The sequence below is a fragment of the Cryptotermes secundus genome, unplaced genomic scaffold (assembly GCF_002891405.2).
Source record: "Cryptotermes secundus unplaced genomic scaffold, Csec_1.0 scaffold470, whole genome shotgun sequence".
Classification (NCBI taxonomy): Eukaryota; Metazoa; Arthropoda; class Insecta; order Blattodea; family Kalotermitidae; genus Cryptotermes; species Cryptotermes secundus.
The window spans coordinates 1,363,866-1,384,805 of NW_019739954.1; the positions used below are offsets into that span (position 1 = coordinate 1,363,866).

The following is a 20,940-nucleotide window of genomic DNA, read 5'->3' on the forward strand; positions in this document are numbered from 1 at the left end:
CCGGCAGGGGCAAGAGATTTGTTCTCTTCGTCATTCGCCACAGTGTCCAGACCGGCTCTGGGGACCACACAACCTCCTGTCCAGTGGATGCTGGTGGATTTTTCCCCGGAAGTAAATTGACCGAAGCGTGAAGCTGACGACTTACCTCCATCTAGTGTCGAGGGAAAGAATGGTGGAGTTGTCCTTCCACTTTCCCACACGTCGTTATGATGTGATGCTTAATTAAGCACATGGACAACTGCGTCTCTACCGTCATAATATTGGGGCCTATCCAGCCTCCATACAGTGGGCACATGGGCTCTCCAAAGGGTTAAAGTGGCCAGGGCGTGAAGTTGATTAGTCACCTTTGTTTGGGATCGACGTTAATAATGCATAGATTTACAGACCGATGTTTCTTGGTATGAGTGATGCACTGCGGTTTCCTGTGAAAATGGGCTCCGTACAGATTTACTTAAATACTGTAGTTATGTTCCCACCTCAGAAATTTGTCGTGATTTATTCTGGAATGTAGAGATTTGCAAAAAGTTCCGGTAAGAAGTGATCGTCGGTTTTGCTTGATACGACACGGACCGCATAGAAGACAGCGCGTCCAACAGTTTTATTGTTGCTTGCCTTTTCGTTGCCGCAGTAACGCTTTTACCGAGCTCTTGCCTAGCAACGGTAGGGGGGATACACATACACAGACTGATGGGAGGTATTTATGAAGTACGCCGTTGAGATGGGCTCAGGTGCCATGACATACATACCAAGCCAAGTTTCTTAAAGAAATATTCATCGGTTCAGAATTTGATACGGGGGATACACAGGCACGCGGACAGCATTGTGATGGCACAAACCTACTTTCAGTTTCTCAAAATGAGGAAACTAAGGTAGATGTCGTGTTCGAATTTGGCCGGGATGCCAACTGTTTTCGTTGCATCCTCAGTTCCCTTTAGGCTGTGGTTTAGAAACTGAGGATCGCATTTCTTCTTGGGTCGAGACCTGCTTAATAGCGAGTATGTCAGTAAGATTAAATGTACGAGGTGCTATCGGAAAGTTCCCGGACTAGGTAAAGAAAGAAAGTTTGGGCTAACACAATTTTGGCTGTCATCTCCTTCAAAACAGGGCTCTTGGGAAGGTATACAGAGATCCCATCTTTCTTTCTACACCCCAAAAACACGGCGGAAGTCATTTTCCTCAATGCTGTCGAGTGCCGCTTGCGGTTCCCTTCGGATGTCAGACACTTTCTAAACGACGTCCCTTCGGTTTCATTTTCACTTTGGGAAACAAAGCGAAATCACAGGGGGCCAAGTTGGGCTAGTAGAACGGGTTGGAAATGATAACCATGTCACAAATTCTGTGGGGTTCAGGGACGTGTGGGCGGGCGCGTTGTGATGAAGGAAGCAATACGGCGCAAGTTCGAATTTTCTGTTAAGATCTGACAAACTCCAGAACTGATCGCAATGGTATCTGTGAGCTCATGGATTGTTTGGCGACAGTCTTCGTGGATGAGTTCTCGAATTTTTTCAACATTGCCTGTCGTTTTGCTGGTGCTTGGTCGCAGTGAACGTTTGTCATCTTCAGCAGACACTCAACCGGCCCTGAAACATGAATGTCATTCAAAAACCCCTGTCCGGCTTAAAGAATGTTCTCCAAACGCCTCACGAAGTATTTTAAGGGTTTCGGTAGCGGATTTACCGAGCTTCACGCAAAACTTGATGTGGACACGTTGCTCGATTTTGCCATCCATCGCAGACAAAACGAAACTCAAAGTCGAAAAGGCACTCGCGATAAAACCAGTGCGTGTTCACAGCGTGGTGTCGCCTGGCAGGCTGATTCAACAGGATTTCAAAAGTGTGACCTTGTCTTCACCTGTCATCATCTTTCGTCGAGGCAGTTGCAATAACAGTCCGGGTACTTTCCGATAGCACGCAGGAGAAAGTGAACCGCTTTATCCGTTAGATAAGAGAATGAACCGGTTCGGACATTGTAGCAAAGAAGTCATACAAACGATTCTTTGGTAACTGTAACTCAATCACCACACCAGTTCAGCTATGAGATGCATATTACTCCTATAGATACATATAAACAAAGCACATACGCAGGCAAATTAATGAATCAGTTTGTGTGCTACCCTATAGCAGTTGTTTCCGCATCTGTGTTCTGCTTCTTGATTTTTTTTTTCTCTCTCACATGCCGTCCCAAAGTGGCAACTACTAGGCTTAGACAGTTTCCGGTGCATCTCTTTGGGTCCCCCTCCCCCTTCCACTGTTCACTGTTTTGCAAGGTGGCCAGAATGGGTCCATGTTGACCTTCAACTTTACCGACCGTTGTCTTGCTCTATTGACCCATTATTGTAGTAAGTTTCACAGGCTTTATGAAGCGAAGAGTTGAATCAATCAATCTTACACGCCATAGCTCAAGCGGTTAGTCGCTGGCTTCCCGCGGCGGCCCGGGTTCGATCCCGGATCTGGTCAAGTGGGATTTGTGGTGGACAAAGTGGCGCTGGTGCAGTTTTTCTTTGAGTACTTCCGTTTCCCCTGCCAATCTTTATTCCACTAATTGCTCCTCGCCTATCATCTGAGGCTGGTACAATAGGCTAGAAGTGGCCGCAGTACAAGGGACTTAGTCTCACCCCACCAGCAATAAAAAAAATACACGTTGATCCATTTTCAGTTGTTTAGAACGTATATGGTGCGGAACGCAGTAGCGTAGTTGGTAGAGGCAGTATGCTACGGGTCTGAAGGTTGCGGGTTCGATTCCTGATGAGGTCATTGGATTTTTCAATTGACCTGATCCTTCCAGCCATAGTATTGACGTGGAGTCGACTTATCCACTAAGAGAAACGAGTACCAGGAATCTTTGTGGAGAGTAAAGGGCTGCCAGCGTGTAAGGCTCACAATCTCACCGCTCTCTATGAGCCGATTGTTTAAAAAGTGTGGGAGCCTCGACGTCTCACAGCCTTATGGACCTGCACAGCCTATTACAGAGATAAGTTTACTTTTTTACCTTTTAGAACATAGGTGATAGTGTCAGGTTAGCGGAAAGAGGGGCGTACTGCACTAAAATGCAAGGCGGACAGAAGAAACTTGCCAAGCAGACGTATTGTGAGGCGTATGACCATATGCGAGGCAACGGCTCGGTAAACGCATTCCTGAGCTTACGCTCTCGACAATAGAAGGACATCCTCAGTAGCGTGTTGCTAGGCACGTTTCCGCAGCGACGAATAGGCACTGAGTGATACAATAACTGTTGAAGGTGGTGACTCCTGTTCAGTTCTACCGATGTTATAAAGGAAGGAAACGTAAGAACACAGCAGTTGTAAACGACAGACCCACCACAAGACAAGAACCGCAAGTGTTCAGTTGGAAACTAAAAATTCTGGACGTGGGTCTCAAGGAGGGTTGTCGTAAGGCAACTCTGACCCTGGGCTGCGCCATAGCTCAAGCGGTTAGTCGCTGGCTTCCCACCGCGGTGGCCCGGGTTCGATCCCGGGTCTGGTCAAGTGGGATTTGTGGTGGACAAAATGGCGCTGGGCAGGTTTTCTCCGAGTACTTCGGTTTCCCCTGCCAATATTTATTCCACCAGTTGCTCCACAATCACCCTCACCTATCATCTGGGGCTGGTACAATAGGCCAGAAGTGGCCGCAGTATAAGGGACTTAGTCCCAGTTCCACCGCACTAGCATTAAAAAAAGAAACTCTGGCCCTGACGCATTTCTTTCATAAGTGAGACGTCGTTCGTGCCTCGTAATTCATTCATAAATCATGAGTGAGCGTCTCCTGAGTCAGAACCAAGTCAGTCATAGTGGAAGGAAGATTTAAAGGGGAGACAGATGCTATTCAGAAGCTGTAAGGAACTGAGACTGGAGCGAGTCATCGGCAGTAGATTCGCTGAGAGCTGTTGTAAGGGTGATCATGCCGGTCACGGTAGCCGAGCGATCTAAGGCATGCACTGTCTTCGCTCGCTCGGAAGCCGGGATCGTGGGTTCGAATCCCACTCAGGGCATGGATGTTTGTGTGCGTTTTTCTATGTTTGTCTAGAGGTAGAGGCCTTGCGATGAGCTGATCACTCGCCCAAGGAGTCCTACCGTATGTCTAAGATCTAGTAAACCGAAGTGAAACGGAGAGTTTCATGGAGGTAGGCCTAGGCCCAAACGAGGGCCGTAGCGCCAATGAAGAAAAAAAGAGGTGATCATAATTAAGGTGGTAATAAATCCAATTATGCAGTCCAGAACCCGTTATTATTAGTCACGGAACCCCGGACAGGTGACAGTATGAAACTTGTCGGCTGCTATAAGCTTCAGGGAAAACGTACGAGGGCTGTCCAGCTCTGTAAATGTCAGGGCAGACGTTAGATATTCTCTCATACGTCATTATTCATTTACTTGTGTATATTCGTTTTAAGTTTTACGAGCAGATGAGATGGTGAGATGCCTTAACTCGAAAGGGGTGGGGCCAGGCCCCATTCATTTAAGAGCTAAAGTTGTCCTTGTGCTTAATTAACCTCACCATGAAGACGGGCCGTGGTTTGGTTCCTATATATTTTAAATTCATGTAAAATTATGTAAGATTTCAGGTTTTCACGGCCGTGACTATGAAGAAAGCTGTCTTCTGGGATGTGGCGCCGTGTAGATATTGTGTTAACCGACGTTTTGGATGAACGTATCTGTTGCACCTGCTCACGCTGGTTTGCTTGCGGATTTCTTATCATCTACCCTGAAGATGGAGGCGATACGTTCCTCCGATACGTCGATTAACACAATATATACACGGCGCCACATCCCAGAAGACTGCTTTCTTCATGTAAAATTCTTAGAAATATTATTGCTTTATATTTTAGAAGATTGTAAGATTGTTGACTGATCATCCCGCCGTATTAACTCACATATGTATTTAATTATACTTTATTACAGGATAATAATAATGCTTTCATTATAATTACGCATAATTCAAGTGAGTATGATGCTGTATGACGCAATAAACTCACGAGGTAGACGCTATGTAGAGATGTGAATCGTGGCGAATCATTTCGCGAAGTTTTGAGAGTTCGAGAATTTTCTTTGTTTTGGGGGACCCTTCGTCATGTGGAACATTCTAGAAGGAATGGATGATGTAAGGCAACTGTAGTTGTGTGATTGGCTGGAATTTGTAACTCGGGGATGCACCGGGAATTAACAGCCAATCGAGACCATTGCAGGCTCTGCGTTACGTCATGGCTGTGTTCTAGCGTCTCATCGCGTAACTCTGCAAAGCGACTAGTCGCTTCAAATTAACATCAGAATCGGAAGTAGGTCCGTGTTCCTCTTCCGAGGACCTGAACAAAGGAGTAGACATGGAGGCCCGACACGCGTCGTGTTACTTCATACGCGTAACAAAATTGGTATAAAGCGCGTCAAAGACATTTGACTGACCCAAGTTGTAATGTAAGGTGTGAATTTGTGTGAAATTGGTGTTGTGTAAACCTATAAATAATGAAGTTAGAAGATAGTTAAGTGGTTTTTGTGTTTTAAATACCTGTTCTTCCATCTGCCGAAAGAAGGCCCGTAAAAGTGCCCTGAAAAGAGTCGCAAGCTCTCCTTTGAAAGAAAAGGGCGCCCAACATAGAAACGGTTCTGCCCGAGCAACTGAAGCCCACAACTACAAATGCTGCTCATCGTGTGAACATCATAACAGCAAACACAAGTGGCTGCCCATTGGGAGGCTACCAGAGAATGAACTGTTACAAGTGGCTGCCCATCGCGAGGCTACCAGAGACTGAACTGTTACAAGTGGCTGCCCATCGCGAGGCTACCAGAGAATGAACTGTTACGAGTGGCTGTCCAACGCGAGGCTACCAAGAAATGAACTGTTACAAGTGGCTGCCCAACGCGAGGCTACCAGAGAATGAACTGTTACAAGTGGCTGCCCATCGCGAGGCTACCAGAGAATGAACTGTTACAAGTGGTAATGTTCCTCATTCCCTCCATGCAAATGCGAGGACAGTGCATTTAATTAGACCACGACCGTTTCCTTCCAAATCCCTTGCTATTTCACTAATCGTATAATTTGAAATTTTATACCCTGAATTACATAGATGATTATTAAATAAAATATTCTTCGTGTAAGATATACAAAAGTATAATTTTGCCTGTGGTTCTGTTTGGGTGTGAAACTTGGTCTCTGACATTAAGGGAGGAGCATAGACAGGGTGTTTGAGAACAGGGTGTTGAGAATATTTGGGCCGAAGACGGATGAAGTGACAGGAGGTTGGAGAGAACTGAATTATGAGGAGCTTCATAATTTGTACTCCAAGTATAATTAGAATGATCAAGTCAAGGAGGATGAGATGGGCATGTAGCACGACTGGCGGAGAAGCGAAATACATATATGACATTGGTGGGAAATCAAGAAGTAAAGAGACCACTAAGAAGAGTAGTAGGTAGGTGGATAATATTAAAATGGCTCTTAGATAAAATGGTGTGGTATGGACTGGATTGATCTGGCTCAGGGTAAGGACCAGTGGAGGGCTCCTATGAACACGGTAATGAACCGTCGTATTCGATAAAAAGTTGGGAAGTTCTCGAGTAGCTGCACAACTGGCGGCTTCTTAAGAAGGGCTCACCTCCATGAAGTTACTTATTCTTCGTCTGAAACATCTTCCATCTTCAGCGTAGATGCATAAGCCAATCAATCAAATTAGCAGGCGGGACCACTGCCTGTTGTTTGCTCGCCTGAAAGTTGCAGCAGTACGTTCTTCCTCAGCGACCTGTAAACATCTGACAGACTAAGTTTGTGTTCCCACTCTTTGCCGTGTTCGTGCAATCTCAGTCACGTATTAATGTTCACACGTCTTCGCCTGTGGTGGTCAGTTATGCCGAAACATGTAATGTTATATAATAAAGAGGCGAAGACTTGTGAACATTCATTTATGAACGAGGCTGTACAAACAAGACAGTGAATGGGAGCAGAAAGCTAAAATACACGGTGCAACAGGATGCTACCAGACTACATGGCGTCACACCTCAGAATATTTTTATTTCCCAATGTCATCGCGGTGAGAACCTCAAATCTAAAATATTGTGGCGTATAGACCCCTTGCCAAGCAGTGACTCTGTAAATAGCTGCCGTTTCTAGGTAACGCTCGCAACAGGCACGCAGCAATAGAAGAATTGTGTTTTCTGTGGTCCGCACCACTGCTGTTTCTGGGGAACGGCTCGGTAAACACGTTGCCGCAGCATCGAACACGAACGCAGAAATAGAAGAACAGTGTTTTCTATGTGGTCCGTGTCGAGATGTAACCAGGACAGATGGAACAGTGAGTTCAGTTGTGGGTAGTATTAGCTAGCGGGCAACGGCATGGGCACAGCAGCTGAAGAATCTCCGTTGTTGAGAGCTGTTACCAAGAAACGGCTAGAGAAGACCTTAAAAGACAGGCTTAGCATGTGCTGTAGTGATTTGTAAAGCGTGTAGATCGGCGATGATGTAATTGCTTGTAGTTCCGAGTCATTATATAAGTGGTCAATAAATTCATTCTCCAATCCAAACCCCGTCTATAGTCACTAAATTTGACAATATACTGGCCCGACCTGTTTGAAAATTGAAATACAAGGGATATGGGTAGAGATGGTACAGTCCTATAGGAAGGATTTATATGAGGAAGAAGAAGACAAAATTTTTATGGGGTATTTTGCTACAGTGTTGTTATAGCGTCGAATGGTAGGACGATATGATTGTCGAATTGGAAATTATTTTTGAAGGAGGCTGTAGTGCCTTAATCGCTGCACTATACCAAGATTTCTCTGGGTGGACTGAAGAAAACTACGATAACCTCAGTCGGGATAGTTTGTGTCCTCTAAGAGGTTCGAACCGAGCACCTTCCTACAACGTTGCAGCTAGACCAACCTGCTCCTTAAGAAAATGTTTACATGATGATGAGGATGACAGAGGAGTGCAACAACAACTTGCAAATCTGTGTGAAAGAAACAGGGAACGTTTCTCGAGATTGAGACACCGTTTGGTTAGTTCCCTTTGCGGTTGTTACACTCTTGCATTGACATACTTCTGTTATTGTCTGTTATAATTGGATACGTACATAGAGCCTTCTTCATCGGAAACATGTTTCTTATTCGACTTAGCTCTTGAATCCCTATTTATTTGCGCTGTTCAAATAGTAGTGTTAACTTAGTGACCTAATGAAAACACAAGAAGTCTTTCAAATCCCTCGCCATGCAAATAGTCTGGAACAGCTGAAAGAGCTGTAATATTCTCTGTATTTGCTTCCATTGCACAACTTCAATTGTTTTGCTCAAGTCTTGGCTCATCACTTGGGATTGGCCGGCCTCCTAGGCGCTATGCTCAGTTATGTTTCGCATGAAAAGGGTCGGATTGTTCCTATGCTTAATTAAGCTACATTCTATGAAGACATCTATGGTCTAGTGGTCAAAGTTCCTGGCTACAGATGCAGAGGTCCCGGGTTCGATTCCCAGCGCTACCATATTTTCTGAGAAGAATTGAATCTGAAACGGGCTCCACTCAGCCTCGTGAGGATAACTGAGGGACTATTTGAAGTAAATAGCGGCTCCGGTCTAGAAAACCTAGATTAACGTCCGCGGGGATCCGTTACGCTGACTACGCGACACCCTCAATCCGCTAAAGTTGACACTAACTTCGCCTACAAGCGGCGGTCGCTCGGTCCGTATAGTTCGCTCGCGGACTACAGGCCACGGAGTTGTTTTTGTCTATTAAAGACATGGTGGGACTGGAGGTTAGTGATCAGTTTCACACTTCGACAGATTTACCCAGCGCATAGAGCCGGTGTGGGTTGTGTGCTGTTAAGAAACTTTTTTTTTTTTGGCTCATGGACTGGGGTGAACTCAACTTTTACCAGAAATGAGTACCAGGAGTCGTTCTGGGGTCTAAAGGGCGGCCGACGCGTAAAACTGACAACCTCACTGCCATCTTTGAACCGATTGTTTAGAAAATGTGAGAGTTTCGATGTCTCACAACCCTATGGGCCTTCACGGCATGTTACAGGGATAGCTTTGCCATTGACCTGAATCCAATCCATATTGCACGGTTCCAGCACACAGCCCAGTCTGTCTTCTTATTTATCTCTAGTTTGTTCAGTATCCTGCGTCACCTGTTCGGCTTCGAATTAATCGTGAGTGTAATTTGGTTTATGGAAGGAACAGAATTGTTTGAAAGAGGTCGCCAGGATTAGGCAACAAGCCGTATATCTCCGTATTACGGAAACTGGAATCGACATCCTCATCGCGCGCTCAGTAGACCGCACCACGAAAATGTGTGATGTCGTGAAACATGGAGGGGAGCCCTTTTTGAGAAGCAGTCACTGAACTGCACCAGATATTCTCCGCCGTTTATGAGAACGCAGCGTTCATGACCCTGCTCACAAAAGGCCGCCTTCTAAACAACCAGTCCCATTGAGAAGCTTATAGTTTATCATCTACACTAAAAATTTCCAAAATTGTATGGAATCTGAAGGTTCATTACCGTCCACACAAGAGCGCTTCACGGGTCTCTGCCCTGAGCCAGATCTATCCCATCCACAGTCATGTTCCGAAGGATACGCGTAAGTCTGAGCCCTTTTGTAACATTTTAGAACATGCTGATTTTTACGGTTAAGAGCTATCCACCACTCCAAATCCCCAAGCTGGAGGAGCACCCATTCTCCGCTATCTCCGATTGCTTATTCAATGTATTCGAATTACCCTTGAAGTCAGGAAGCCAGGTGCTAAGAGACCTATTTAACGTAGCCATTAGTTCCCATCGTAAGCGAAATTAATCGTATCCACATACCATTCTGTTCCAGTAATATCCGTTTAATACTGTCACATAGTATATATGTGTGTCACTAGACGGGGTAATCATTGGTGAATGGATTTATTGACCACTTATACAAACGACTCGGAGATAGCAGGAATTGCAGCACAACTTCTATCTCCACACTTCACAGTTCACTAGAACACACAGTCTAATGTTCTCAGTCTGTTACTAGGCGTTTCCTGGTAACGGCTCCAACAGTGGTTCTTCGTCTGCCTCCGGCATAAGACCTCGCTTCACAGATTCTCTTACAGAATTCAACTAGTCACAGTCAGAGTTACTTTACGACTGGCGGTTTACCGCAAATTAGTTCGTCTTGGCGTCAAGCCCCTTAGAGACCCACGACTAGAGTTCCCCCCCCCCAACTGAACTCTTGCGGTAATAGTCCTTATGTAACATCCTCTCTGACGAGAAGATGGGTTTGTCTCTTATAAATGTGCTTGGCTTTTCGGCAAGTGTTCATTTCGCATATATAACATGGTATTGAAAATTCTTGCTTTTCCACTACAGACAAGTCCTCTGTCAGTGCAGGCTTTACAGAGCAGATCATTCCTAACTTACAGATCTTATGCTACAACGAAAATTTAGTAATTTGAACGGCCATAAGCTTGACCACCGCCAAGTCGGCACAAACGCATAGAAAACAGTTCAGTTGCGGGCGTTACCTAGCAACGGCCGCTGTTTACAGAGTCACCGCTTAGCGTCGGGTCTATACGCCGCAATATTAATATTTTCCTGCTTCAGCGCATGTGTGGAATTTTTGGCAGACGAAGTGGCATTGGGGCAGGTTTGCAGAGTACTTGCATCTCCTCTTTCCATTTTTTATTCTACCAACTGCTCCATATTGCACCAACTTATTGCTCGACGATACATAGTCTCGATACTAAAAGCGTCGTTAAGAATGGTGTGGCGCAGTTCAAATATTTGGGAACAACGACTGTAACAGATTAAAATTTGAGTCATTAGGAAATTAGAGGAGATTGAACTCTGATAATGCTTGCTACCATTCAGTCCAGAACCTTTTGTCTTCTCGTCTGTTGTCCAAAAATATAAAAATTAGAATATACAAAGCTATAATTTTGTCTGTGGTTCTGTATGGGTGTGGGGGGGGGGACATAGACTGGGGGTGTTTGAGAACAGGGTGCTAAAGAGAATATTTAGACCGAAGTGACAGGAGGTTGGAGAAAACTGCATAATGAAGAACTTAATAACTGTACTCTTCACCAAGTACATACTAATTAGAATTGGAGGATTAGGGGCAGGGCATGTAGCACAAATGGGGGTATGAGGAATGTATATAAGATAATGGTTGGGTAAGCCAGAAGGAAAGGTCATACTAGGAAGACTAAGACATAGGTAGATGGATAATATTAAAACAATATCATGCAGAGGATCTGGACTGATCTGGCTCAGGATAGGGACCAGTGGAGGGTTCTTGTGAACACGATGTTGAACCTTCGGGTTCCATAAAATTGTTGGAAATTCTGGAGTAGCTGCAGAATTGGCGGCTACTCGAGAAGGGATCAGCTCCATGAAGTTAATTTACTTATGAGTGAGGAAGCTCAGTACAGTGAATTGACTACGCATTGAGAGACCAGGGAATTGAGGTTCTGTTCCTGACAGGAAGGAAATTATTCTCTTTGTCAAGGGTCCCAAACCGTCTCTGTAGTCCACCAATTTTTTTTGTAATGATTCCGCGGCTTGACGCCTACCACCCCATCTAATGCTGAAAGGAAGACTGGAGCAATACCTCCGCAATGAGACGAAGGCCCATGCTGGGCCTTGTGGCCAGTTCTAGACGATCGTCAGTTGTTGAGTCGTGATACTGAAGCACGTTAACTTAACTGCTGTATTGGTAGTATGAGTGTTCTGTCCTGTTTCCTCAACTTCAGACCCCATGGCAGGAGGGCATTTCTTGATTGGTTGCTTAACAAGTCAAGACTGCTTCATGAAGTTGGTTACTGAACTTAGCGCGCAGCGTGGAGACGGCAGGTGTAATATTGTTCATGCTTGTAATCTCTAACGAAGCTCTTGAGCAGTTTTAATGTTTCTTTATCCTTGTATGACCATGTCCCTCTCCATCCATCATCCCATTTCATTTACCCAAGTCCCTTGACTGCTCTTGTTTCACGGATACCCATTGGTTCAGATGGACTATAGTCGAAATGCGATTGGTCCATCTCCCATTTCTGTCTTTTGTGCGGTCGTGTTCTCTGTCTTACTTGACACTCGCTCATTCTCCTCGTCTCTCTCAACTGCCCTGATGCCATTTCTTTTCTGTCGCTCCATTATACTAGTTGAAGTTATTTTTTGTTTGTTTCCTTGCCTTCTCGCCCAACATGTGTGTGTGTTGTGTGGGGTTTTTAGTCATGTCGTTGTTGCTGCAGGCGTCGGGTTTATATTTGTTGGTTCGAATCTTCAGAGTGTTGTTGGCATAAAGTGTTAATACTTGTCATTTGCGTTAGGTGACATCTGGTGATCGGTAAACGCGGGGAACAAACTAGTTGTTCTGCTTTTGTTTTGAGTGACAATTGCAATTCAGTAACAAGATTATTACTGTTATTTGCAGGCAGTTCGATAACCATGGAAACTGTTTCTGAGTGCATGATGTAGATTCTGTAACAACAAAGATTGCGTGTAAGTGTTTGTACTGTAGTAAGTTTTGTTTACCCTTTCGGTAAGGACCTGTGTTCTGTGTCTTTATGGGTTATTCTCTAACCATCGGAAATGAGTTTGTGTCTTACGAAGTGACTTTGGGTTTTCGATGATTATTTCTGGTTCCATAATTACGAATATTTCCTTTTGTGTTAGTGTTATAAAATACGTCACGTATTATTGATTTCAGTGTTCGTTTTGCTAAAGAAGTACACATTTCTTTGCACTGTTTACGTATTATGGACACCACCATCAGCTGAACTATTTAGTTTTTATCTGTGTGCTTTTTATAAGGAATTCTACAAACGTAGCCTGCAATAAAATGAAGATACCTCGCGAGTGAGTAAATATTTTGAAGAGAAGGATTATTTGGCGCCTCCAGAGTGTGTGTTTGTGTATGTATCGCACTTGGCCGTGCTTACGTCCCCAGAGGAAATGAGGTTAGTCTCTGTGACAGAAGCGGGTGTCAGTTGATTTAGTTATTCTGTCTTCAATATTATGACAGGAACGATGTAACATCTTATTCACTACGCTGTAGAATTCGAGAGTTGAGACATGGTAACGTTAATACCCCGTTACGTAACTCCAGGGCCTCCCCGATCCATGATGGAGAAATTGTTGGATTCCCAGGTAACTGTCTTGCCATTCACTTCAACACAGTGTAGTACATTAAATTGGCATTTAGAAATAATAATAATAATAATAATAATAACAATAGGCAAACCAGCAGTTAGAAGATTCTGCAAGATTTGCCTAGAATTAGGCCAACCGGTTTTCTTTCTATTAATTTACAGAGGAAGGTCGTCAGCATTGCGTCCAACCTTTCAACCTGCAGGACCAAGTTACTGTCTTTATGTTTCCCAGTGACAGTGTGACCCAGTTATACCCCCAAGCACTTAGGTCCATCTTCGTCTCCTCCTACGACTCGCAGGGCTACAGTGGAGGTACTCTAACTTGCCTCCACACGGGATAGAAATAGTAATAGTTTGCAAAATGTTCTGTTTGCTTAGTAAAACATGTCTTTTCCAACGACTGAATATATGGATAATTTAACCCGGCTATTATGTGGGTATGAAACTTTGTGTCTTTACACTGGGAGGACGTCAGAAATTGACGGATGCCAGTAAACAGACTTTGAAAATATGTGGGTCCAGGAGAGATGAAACGTCGGGCTGCTATGGTAGTAACAAAAAAAGAAACACATAATGAGGAGCTTTGACATTATTGTGCTTCGTATAGATTTGTAGGGATTTAAATAATGACTGTAGCAATGAAATGGCTGAGATTGGTCATGGCAGTTACTTACTGTGGAAAACCACGAGCATACTCAGTCGGGATAGTGGATATCCTGACCGAGATTCGAGCCCGCGAATCACCGAGTTCGAGAGAGTTTTATTACCCACTTGTCTGGAACTTTCGATCCCAGGCGTAAAGGTAACTGTAAGGTTAATCTGCCTATGGTTAATTAAATACGGCATGAAGACCATGTTTAATTAAACATCACATCATGGTGGCGTGTTATTATTATTATTATTATGGCTCTACAGCCCCTATTTGGGTGTTGCCGCTTTCTCAGTTTCTTGGTCCACAGTCGGTAGGACTGCGTGGGAGGGGCATCAGCCCGGCGCAAGGCCTCTGCCTGAGCGCAGAACAACACAAACACAATATACGCACACAGACTTCCATGCCTTGAGTCGGAGTGGAACCCACGATCCCAGCGTTCGGGCGAGCGAAGACAGTACATGCCTTGGACCACGCGACCACCGTGATCGGACGGTGAAGACTTATGAAAAAGCAGAAATTTAGCATTCTTAGCTTCGGAACTAGAGAAAATGATGGGTCAGCTTTACTCTCTGGCCGGTTTATCCCCTGTGAAGTAGCCCTCCCCGGTATCCATTACATAAGAGACTGTGTGGGCCATAAGTCAGTCTGGAATCTCTGAACAGTCTGTGCCCCTAGCAGGAATCGAATAGGAATATGTACCGGTGTGTAATATTAAGCATGATCGTAGAGAAACAGGCGGAGACGGCCCGACGTTCACTGTGTGCGTGCGTGGTTAGGCAACCCACGGAAGTCAGCAGTAACTTATTTCTTGTTCCTTCTGAGATACTTTGTCTTATTAGGAGCGCCGCATCTGTAGCATAGTGTTGGGTAGCCTGCGTCTCATTGTTAGGCGTTCTTTATCAAGTAACAGCGAAATATCTAGTACTTACAGATCAGGCCTGTGACCCCGCACACTGCCCAAATCATGGACAGTCTTTAAAATTCGGTTCTGAAATCTTTTAAATTTAGGGTTCTTTGTGTGTAGTAACATAGCAGAGTTCAACTGATAGGGGTGCCAGGTCATGAGGGTATTGTTGGTGAAATGGCAGATCAACTGGTAAAAACGGTCTGAACATCCGCCCATAGGACCTGAACCAGCTTGTTGTATCTCAGTTGCCGTTGCCAAGAAAGTTGTCACGGACTGGACGAACAGAAATCACACACACACACACAAAATGAAATTCAACAGAGACCAGGTAAGGTGGGTTAGGTAAAATTGGCCCTGTACTTAATTAATTAAGGCGTGCGTATAGGAGAGTGGATGTATAGATCCACATTTTCTTTACCTCGGCAGTAGCTGGAGGTGAGTCGTCAGCTTGACGCCCCTGCCGCTTTACTCCAGGGAAAGAGCGCCCGGTATCTATTGGATAGGAGGCTGGGTGGCCCCCAGGGCCGGTCTGGACGACATGGAGAAGAGAAAATCCTTGACCCAACCGGTATTCGAACCCGGACTCCTCGGTCGTGCAGTCCGTAACCAGTCGCTGTACCGACTACGCTATCCCGGCTACTAATTAAGATGGGTGGTAGAAATATTTACAGGACACTGTCACCTAATAGGACACCTTTTCAAACTGGGACTGACAGATGACCCCATTTGTGAACGGTGCTGGAAAAAGATGAATCAGCCACACACACATCCTGTGTGATTGTGAGGCCATAGCATATTTAAGATTTCGTCACCTGGGCGAGTTCTATATGGAACCAAGTGACTATTATGACGCCCCCATAAACAAGAGTCCGACATTTCATTCGAAGTGTAGGATTGATAAAGGGTTAATCCAAAGGGGAAGCACAATAGATCATTGCAAGGGCCGGATTATTATGGCGCACTCCTTATGCATTCGTTCATTCTTTTGGGTAAAAACCCTGCATAGCTCAGAGAGAAGGAGACGTTTCTTATTAATATAGTGCTGCCATCCTCAGGGTTGGAGGTCAAACTAGGTTGCCGCCTGCTTCTGCCTGTTTCTTACTCGGTTTACTCTTAGACCCTCAACATGGAGGAGATAAGTTCATCCGAAACATGCTGTCTCCAAACTGCACGGTTTTACAGCCCGTAAGACCGTACTTTTCACGAAAATGCGTGCAATTTAAAATTTCAGTGTTATTGATCCGTAATGAAGTTAAATTCTCTTAATGTCATAAATGAATTAATCGGTAGCATGCATAGTATTATATTTCAGCATCCTATTGCATTGGAGCATCATTTAATTGTATATTATTCGGCTTGTATTGCAACTAAGTCAGTCCTTAATATCTTAAAAGACACTATAATATTAGTTCACTAGAAAGTGTTTGTTAAATATTTTAAATGCTATTAACCATGTACATTTGAAGTCATTGCTACATGTTTCGGCCCCACATTGGCCATCGTCAGGAAACACTTATTATGTGTGGAGACCACTGCACTGTACACTTTGTCCTTAATAGCCATAGGCGCATCGTTGTTAATTTGCTTCGAAGGATATCTTCATCCTTAGCTGCCGTTTCTCTGTTCCTTTTTAGTGTGTCGTTCACTTTAGTTGTGTGTGTTTAGTGCTGTTTGTTCCTTGTACAAGGAATAAGCAACGACATCGAATGTACATAGTTAATGACAATATTTAACAAATACTTTTTAGTGAATTAAATTTATTTTAGTGTCTTTTAAGAAATTAAGGATTGACTTCTTTGCATTACACACGGAATAGCATACAAGTAAAATGAAGCATGTAAGAGAAACGACCGAAATTAACCGCCGTGGGGATTCGTTTCGCTGACCACGTGACACCCCCTATCCGCTAAACTTGGCACTAACCTCCCTGGCAAGCGGCGGTCGCTCGATCGGTATAGTTCGCTTGCGGACTAAAACCACGGATTTTGTTTGTTTGTTTTTGTAAAAGTAACGAACTGATAGGAACGCCTGCCTTCGTGAAGTGTCTGTACACCATTGTGGGGTACAGCTTCTGCAGTCGTGTTGACATATTTCGGCATAATGACTGGAATAAGTGGTCCGTATTATTGATTTGACATTTTGGACTGTTATAAATTGTACTTTTTTTGGTATTTCAAATTTAATTCTGGAAGTTTTAGAAGAGGGTCTCCTCCGTCGGATTTTTTGAGTATCCTTAGTTTCTGTACCTTTGCATTGATAATTATGGGACATTCTTGTTATACAGGAGAATTTTCTGTGCCTTTTAAATGTTCCACAACAATTTAAAATTTCTTTATTTTTGCATTAATGATATTTGAATTATCATCCATTTTTTTAACATTTAACATAGCTCTAACATAACTCAACTTTAAGAGCGGTCTTTATGAAATAGGGAAGGATTAGCTGTAAATGAAGAAGACACGAACCAAAAAAGTAGAGATTTTTCTCAGTTCCTCAAGTCAAGCACTGGGATAGTACCTCGATTAGAAGACGACCGCTGCCTTCCAAATCTCATCCAGTTCATCCTACCATCCGACACTGTTTAGTGCTGTACTGAAGTCGTCCATAGACAACTGGCTGAAGCAAACTTTCCGAACACGCCCTGAACAAGACGAAAACATGAATAGGGGTCGAGTACAGGATATGTTACAAATCATCCAGTGGCGCCGAAGATGGGGGCCCCAGACGCGTCTCGTAATAAATTTTTAAAGAATATTGTTGCAGATATAAACGCCTAAATTCAGTAAGATATTTATGTGACTTACCCCATGTCGCGTAGTTGTGATGCAAACATGTAAATTGGAACACACACGTAGACATAATTTGTTGCAGTAAACATTATAATCCATAATTAATTTCTTACCCATTTAAGCGTCAGCTGTAACTCCTTATACTAGTTGAGAAAGTAAAAAGCTACCCCTGTAGCAGGCCGTGGAGGCCCGTAGGGCTGTGAGATGTTGAGGTTCCCACGGTTCCTAGGCAATCGGCTCATAGATGGCGACAAGGTTGTCAGCCCTATGGGCCAGCCTGCCGCCCCTTACTCCCAGGAAGATTCATGGTACACATTTCTGTTAGGGGCTGAGTCGACCCCAGGGCCATAGTGTGGCTGGAAGGATTAGGTCAATTGAAAAAATCAAATGACCTCATCGGGAATCGTACCCGCGACCTTTCTCCGCGACCTTTCTCGGCTTGTAGCGTAGTGTCTTAACCTACTACTACTACTACTACTACTACTACTACTACTACTACTACTACTACTACTACTTTCTTTTATTGCTAGTGGGGTGGGACTAAGTGCCTTGTACTGCGGTCACTTCTGGCCTTTTGTACCAGCCCCAGATGATAGGTGAGGGTGATTGTGAAGCAATTGGTGTAATGAAGATTGGCAGGGGAAACCGAAGTACTCGGAGAAAACCTGCGCCAGCGCCACTTTGTCCACCACAAATCCCACTTGACCAGACCCCGGGATCGAACCCGGGCCGCCGCGGTGGGAAGCCAGCGACTAACCGCTTGAGCTATGGCGCGGCCCACTACTACAAGTTAGTCTGACTTTTGTTTCTTATTATTATGATGGCCAGAAGTTAAAACAAACTAGAAGTTATTGTTTTTAAAGTGGATATTCGAATTGATAATGCCCAGTTTTACTCTCCTGTCGTTTATTGTGTTTTAATACGAATTAATGTTTGGGTAATGATTTATAATTTTAAATTCGGACGCCCTGTCTGCGACTGCAAAGGCAGTAACAAGATAGGGTCAAGTTCGAATTTTGTAATTAAAGTTCTCCTGTGTTTAATTAAGCAACGCGCTATGAATATTCATAGATACGGAGAGTGGAGGTATAGCTCCAGTCTTTCTGAAGCTTGCAGAGGAGTGTTCCAGCTGTACACTTGGACGGTATAGCCTCGTCGAAAGAGCCTCCGGTACCCATCGGATAGCGGGCCCCAAAGCTGGTCTGGACGCCCTGGGTAAGAGAATTGCTTGCCTTCCCTTCCCTGATAATCGAACACCATCTCCTCGGTCACCCATCCCGTAGTCTAGTCACTATGCCGACTGTGCTATATTGTTTTGAGATCTGTTTCTCAGACTGCGTTCTCGTTAATTTCCCTGAGTTTTTGAACCCTAGGAATTACCGGATTTTTACTCATTGTCTTACCTTCCAGTAGAGCAAGTGATGAAATGCCTCAATTTGGGGTCATGCTCGTGAAAAAGGCAATTCAACTTCCCCGTATCCTGGGGTCCGCTAGACCTCGCACTTCATACACGAACCGCTTCCTGATTAAAACCCCAGAGAGTTATATGTTTTGTCCATCTACTCAGCGAACTATGGTACACGATACTTTAGCTAAGCAGCCTAACGGAAGAACTTCCCCTCTTATGTATGTTTTAATTCTGCACCAGCATAAAAATACCGAAAGTATGTTGAAAATAGAATCTACGAGGGGGAGTCAGTAAGTAGGTCACAAATGGAAATAAAGCAGCTGTAATGGACATAACAGTTTTTTATGTGTATCGCTAGGTAGCAGCACAGTACAGCTTAATGAAAGTCTAGGTAGCAGACGCGCACGCGTATGTTCACAGGCTGCTATCAGTAGTCAAAATGGCGACCGTGCTTGAGGACTCTATTATCGAAGAGCAGCGTTATGCTCTGCGGATCTTATAAAGCGATGGCACAAGTGTATCAGTATCGGTGTGGGATATGTCGAGAAATAATTTCTTTAACCCAGATTCGAATATGACATGTTTTACGTTTAATATCAATTTTTGTGACTCTCCCTCATAGTTTCTTTTCAATGATGACGTAATGGAATACGTCACAAACTGGCAATGACGCATTCTTGTTCAGGTAGTAGATGCGGTATAAACCTCTGAGAGCCATGTTACTTTGGGTGAAGGTAAGGTTGTCCCTGCGCTTAATTAATTAAGCACTCTGCCATGAATACATATGGGGGAGCGGAGGCATAGCTCCACCATTCTTGACCTCGGCACTAGATAGAGGTGAGTGGTCAGCTTCACGCCCCAGCTAATTTACCCTTGGGGACAACCCTGGGTACACAGCGGATATATTGGGTTGGCTTGAAGAGCTTGTATGGACGTTGTGGAAAAGAGAAAAATCTTGCCTGAGCTGTCCAGCCCGTAGCCCGTCGCTGTTACCCACTTAGCTATCCCGACAGTAATATTTGTAAGAAATTGTCTAGGCCGTGTCATAGCTCAGGCGGTTGGTCGCTGCCTTCGCACCGCTGTGGCTTGGGTTCGAGCCAGGGCCAGGTCGTGGGATTTGTGGTGGATAAAGTGGCAGTGGGTAGGTTTTCTCCGAGTACTTCGGTGTCCCCTGCCAATCTTCATTCCACCGGTTGCTCCGCAATCACCATCATCTATCATCTGGGGCTGGTACAATAGGCCAGTAGTGGCCACAGTACCGAGTGGACTGAGTCTCACCCCACTAAAAATAAAAAAGAATAAAAATTGCCTGGAATTGGGCGTTTCTTCAAGAGCTGCCCCAAATTTCTTTTACCTTGCCGGTCGTTGTAAGGTCTTGCGAAAGGTGCACTGTAAGGCTGTACCTGTGTGTGGAAGTGGCATGCTGTATCCCTCGCTTTTTGCGACCTTTCGGTTGCGGAAGGCGGCTGGTACGTGTTGCCTTATGTTGTGAATGTGATTAACTGACTTAAGTGTCACGCCTTGGATTCGCCGCTAGAGCGCATGTTCCGTTCGTGTAAACCCTGGTTCGAAACATGCTTCTGGGGGGTTGTGCTCATCATTTCGTTTTCAGAGACAACTCAGAACTCCTCGTCGGCAAATCTGGTGTAAATCATAGTACTTCACGTATTTGCCGGTGAACCACGTCACTTAAAAATTTACCAGGTACCATGTTGTTGACATTGTCAGCGCTGCCAACCTTAGAAGTTTGTAAGAACAAGACCCAAAGCCTAACAGTAGCATTTTCCTCCAACATTAAATGCGCCAAATTAGGCTTTATGTTTGTTTTTAAGGTTTATGCGTTTCTTTCCGTTTTGAGAAAGTTAAGATTTTAATTTTGTTCCTAAATATCTAGAAATAAGTATCAGGAATCTTCCTGGTGGGGCTAAAGGGCTGTCGTAGCGTAAGGCTCACAACTTCACCGCTATATGTGAGCCGATTGTCTAGAAAATGTGGGAGCCTCGAAGTCCCACAATCCTGTGAGCCTCCACGGCCTGTTAGAGGGATAACTTTTAACTTCTAATGCTAGGGGCTGAGTTTTGTGTTTGCTAACAAAGT

General features: G+C 44.4%; 1 protein-coding gene across 3 annotated transcripts in view; it reads left to right on the forward strand.

Annotated features, from left to right (window-relative positions):
• Positions 1-20,940, forward strand: part of LOC111872136 (eyes absent homolog 2) — a 539,307-nt gene that overhangs the window by 318,937 nt on the left and 199,430 nt on the right. The window contains exon 1 of one of the 3 annotated variants that reach the window (XM_023865724.2): positions 12,908-13,085. The exons of the other annotated variants lie outside the window; for them this stretch is intronic. Coding sequence (XP_023721492.1) covers positions 13,011-13,085 — 75 coding nt within the window. The 5' untranslated portion in view covers positions 12,908-13,010. Of the gene's footprint in view, positions 1-12,907; positions 13,086-20,940 lie in introns of those variants that run through there. 3 annotated transcript variants of the gene reach the window in all.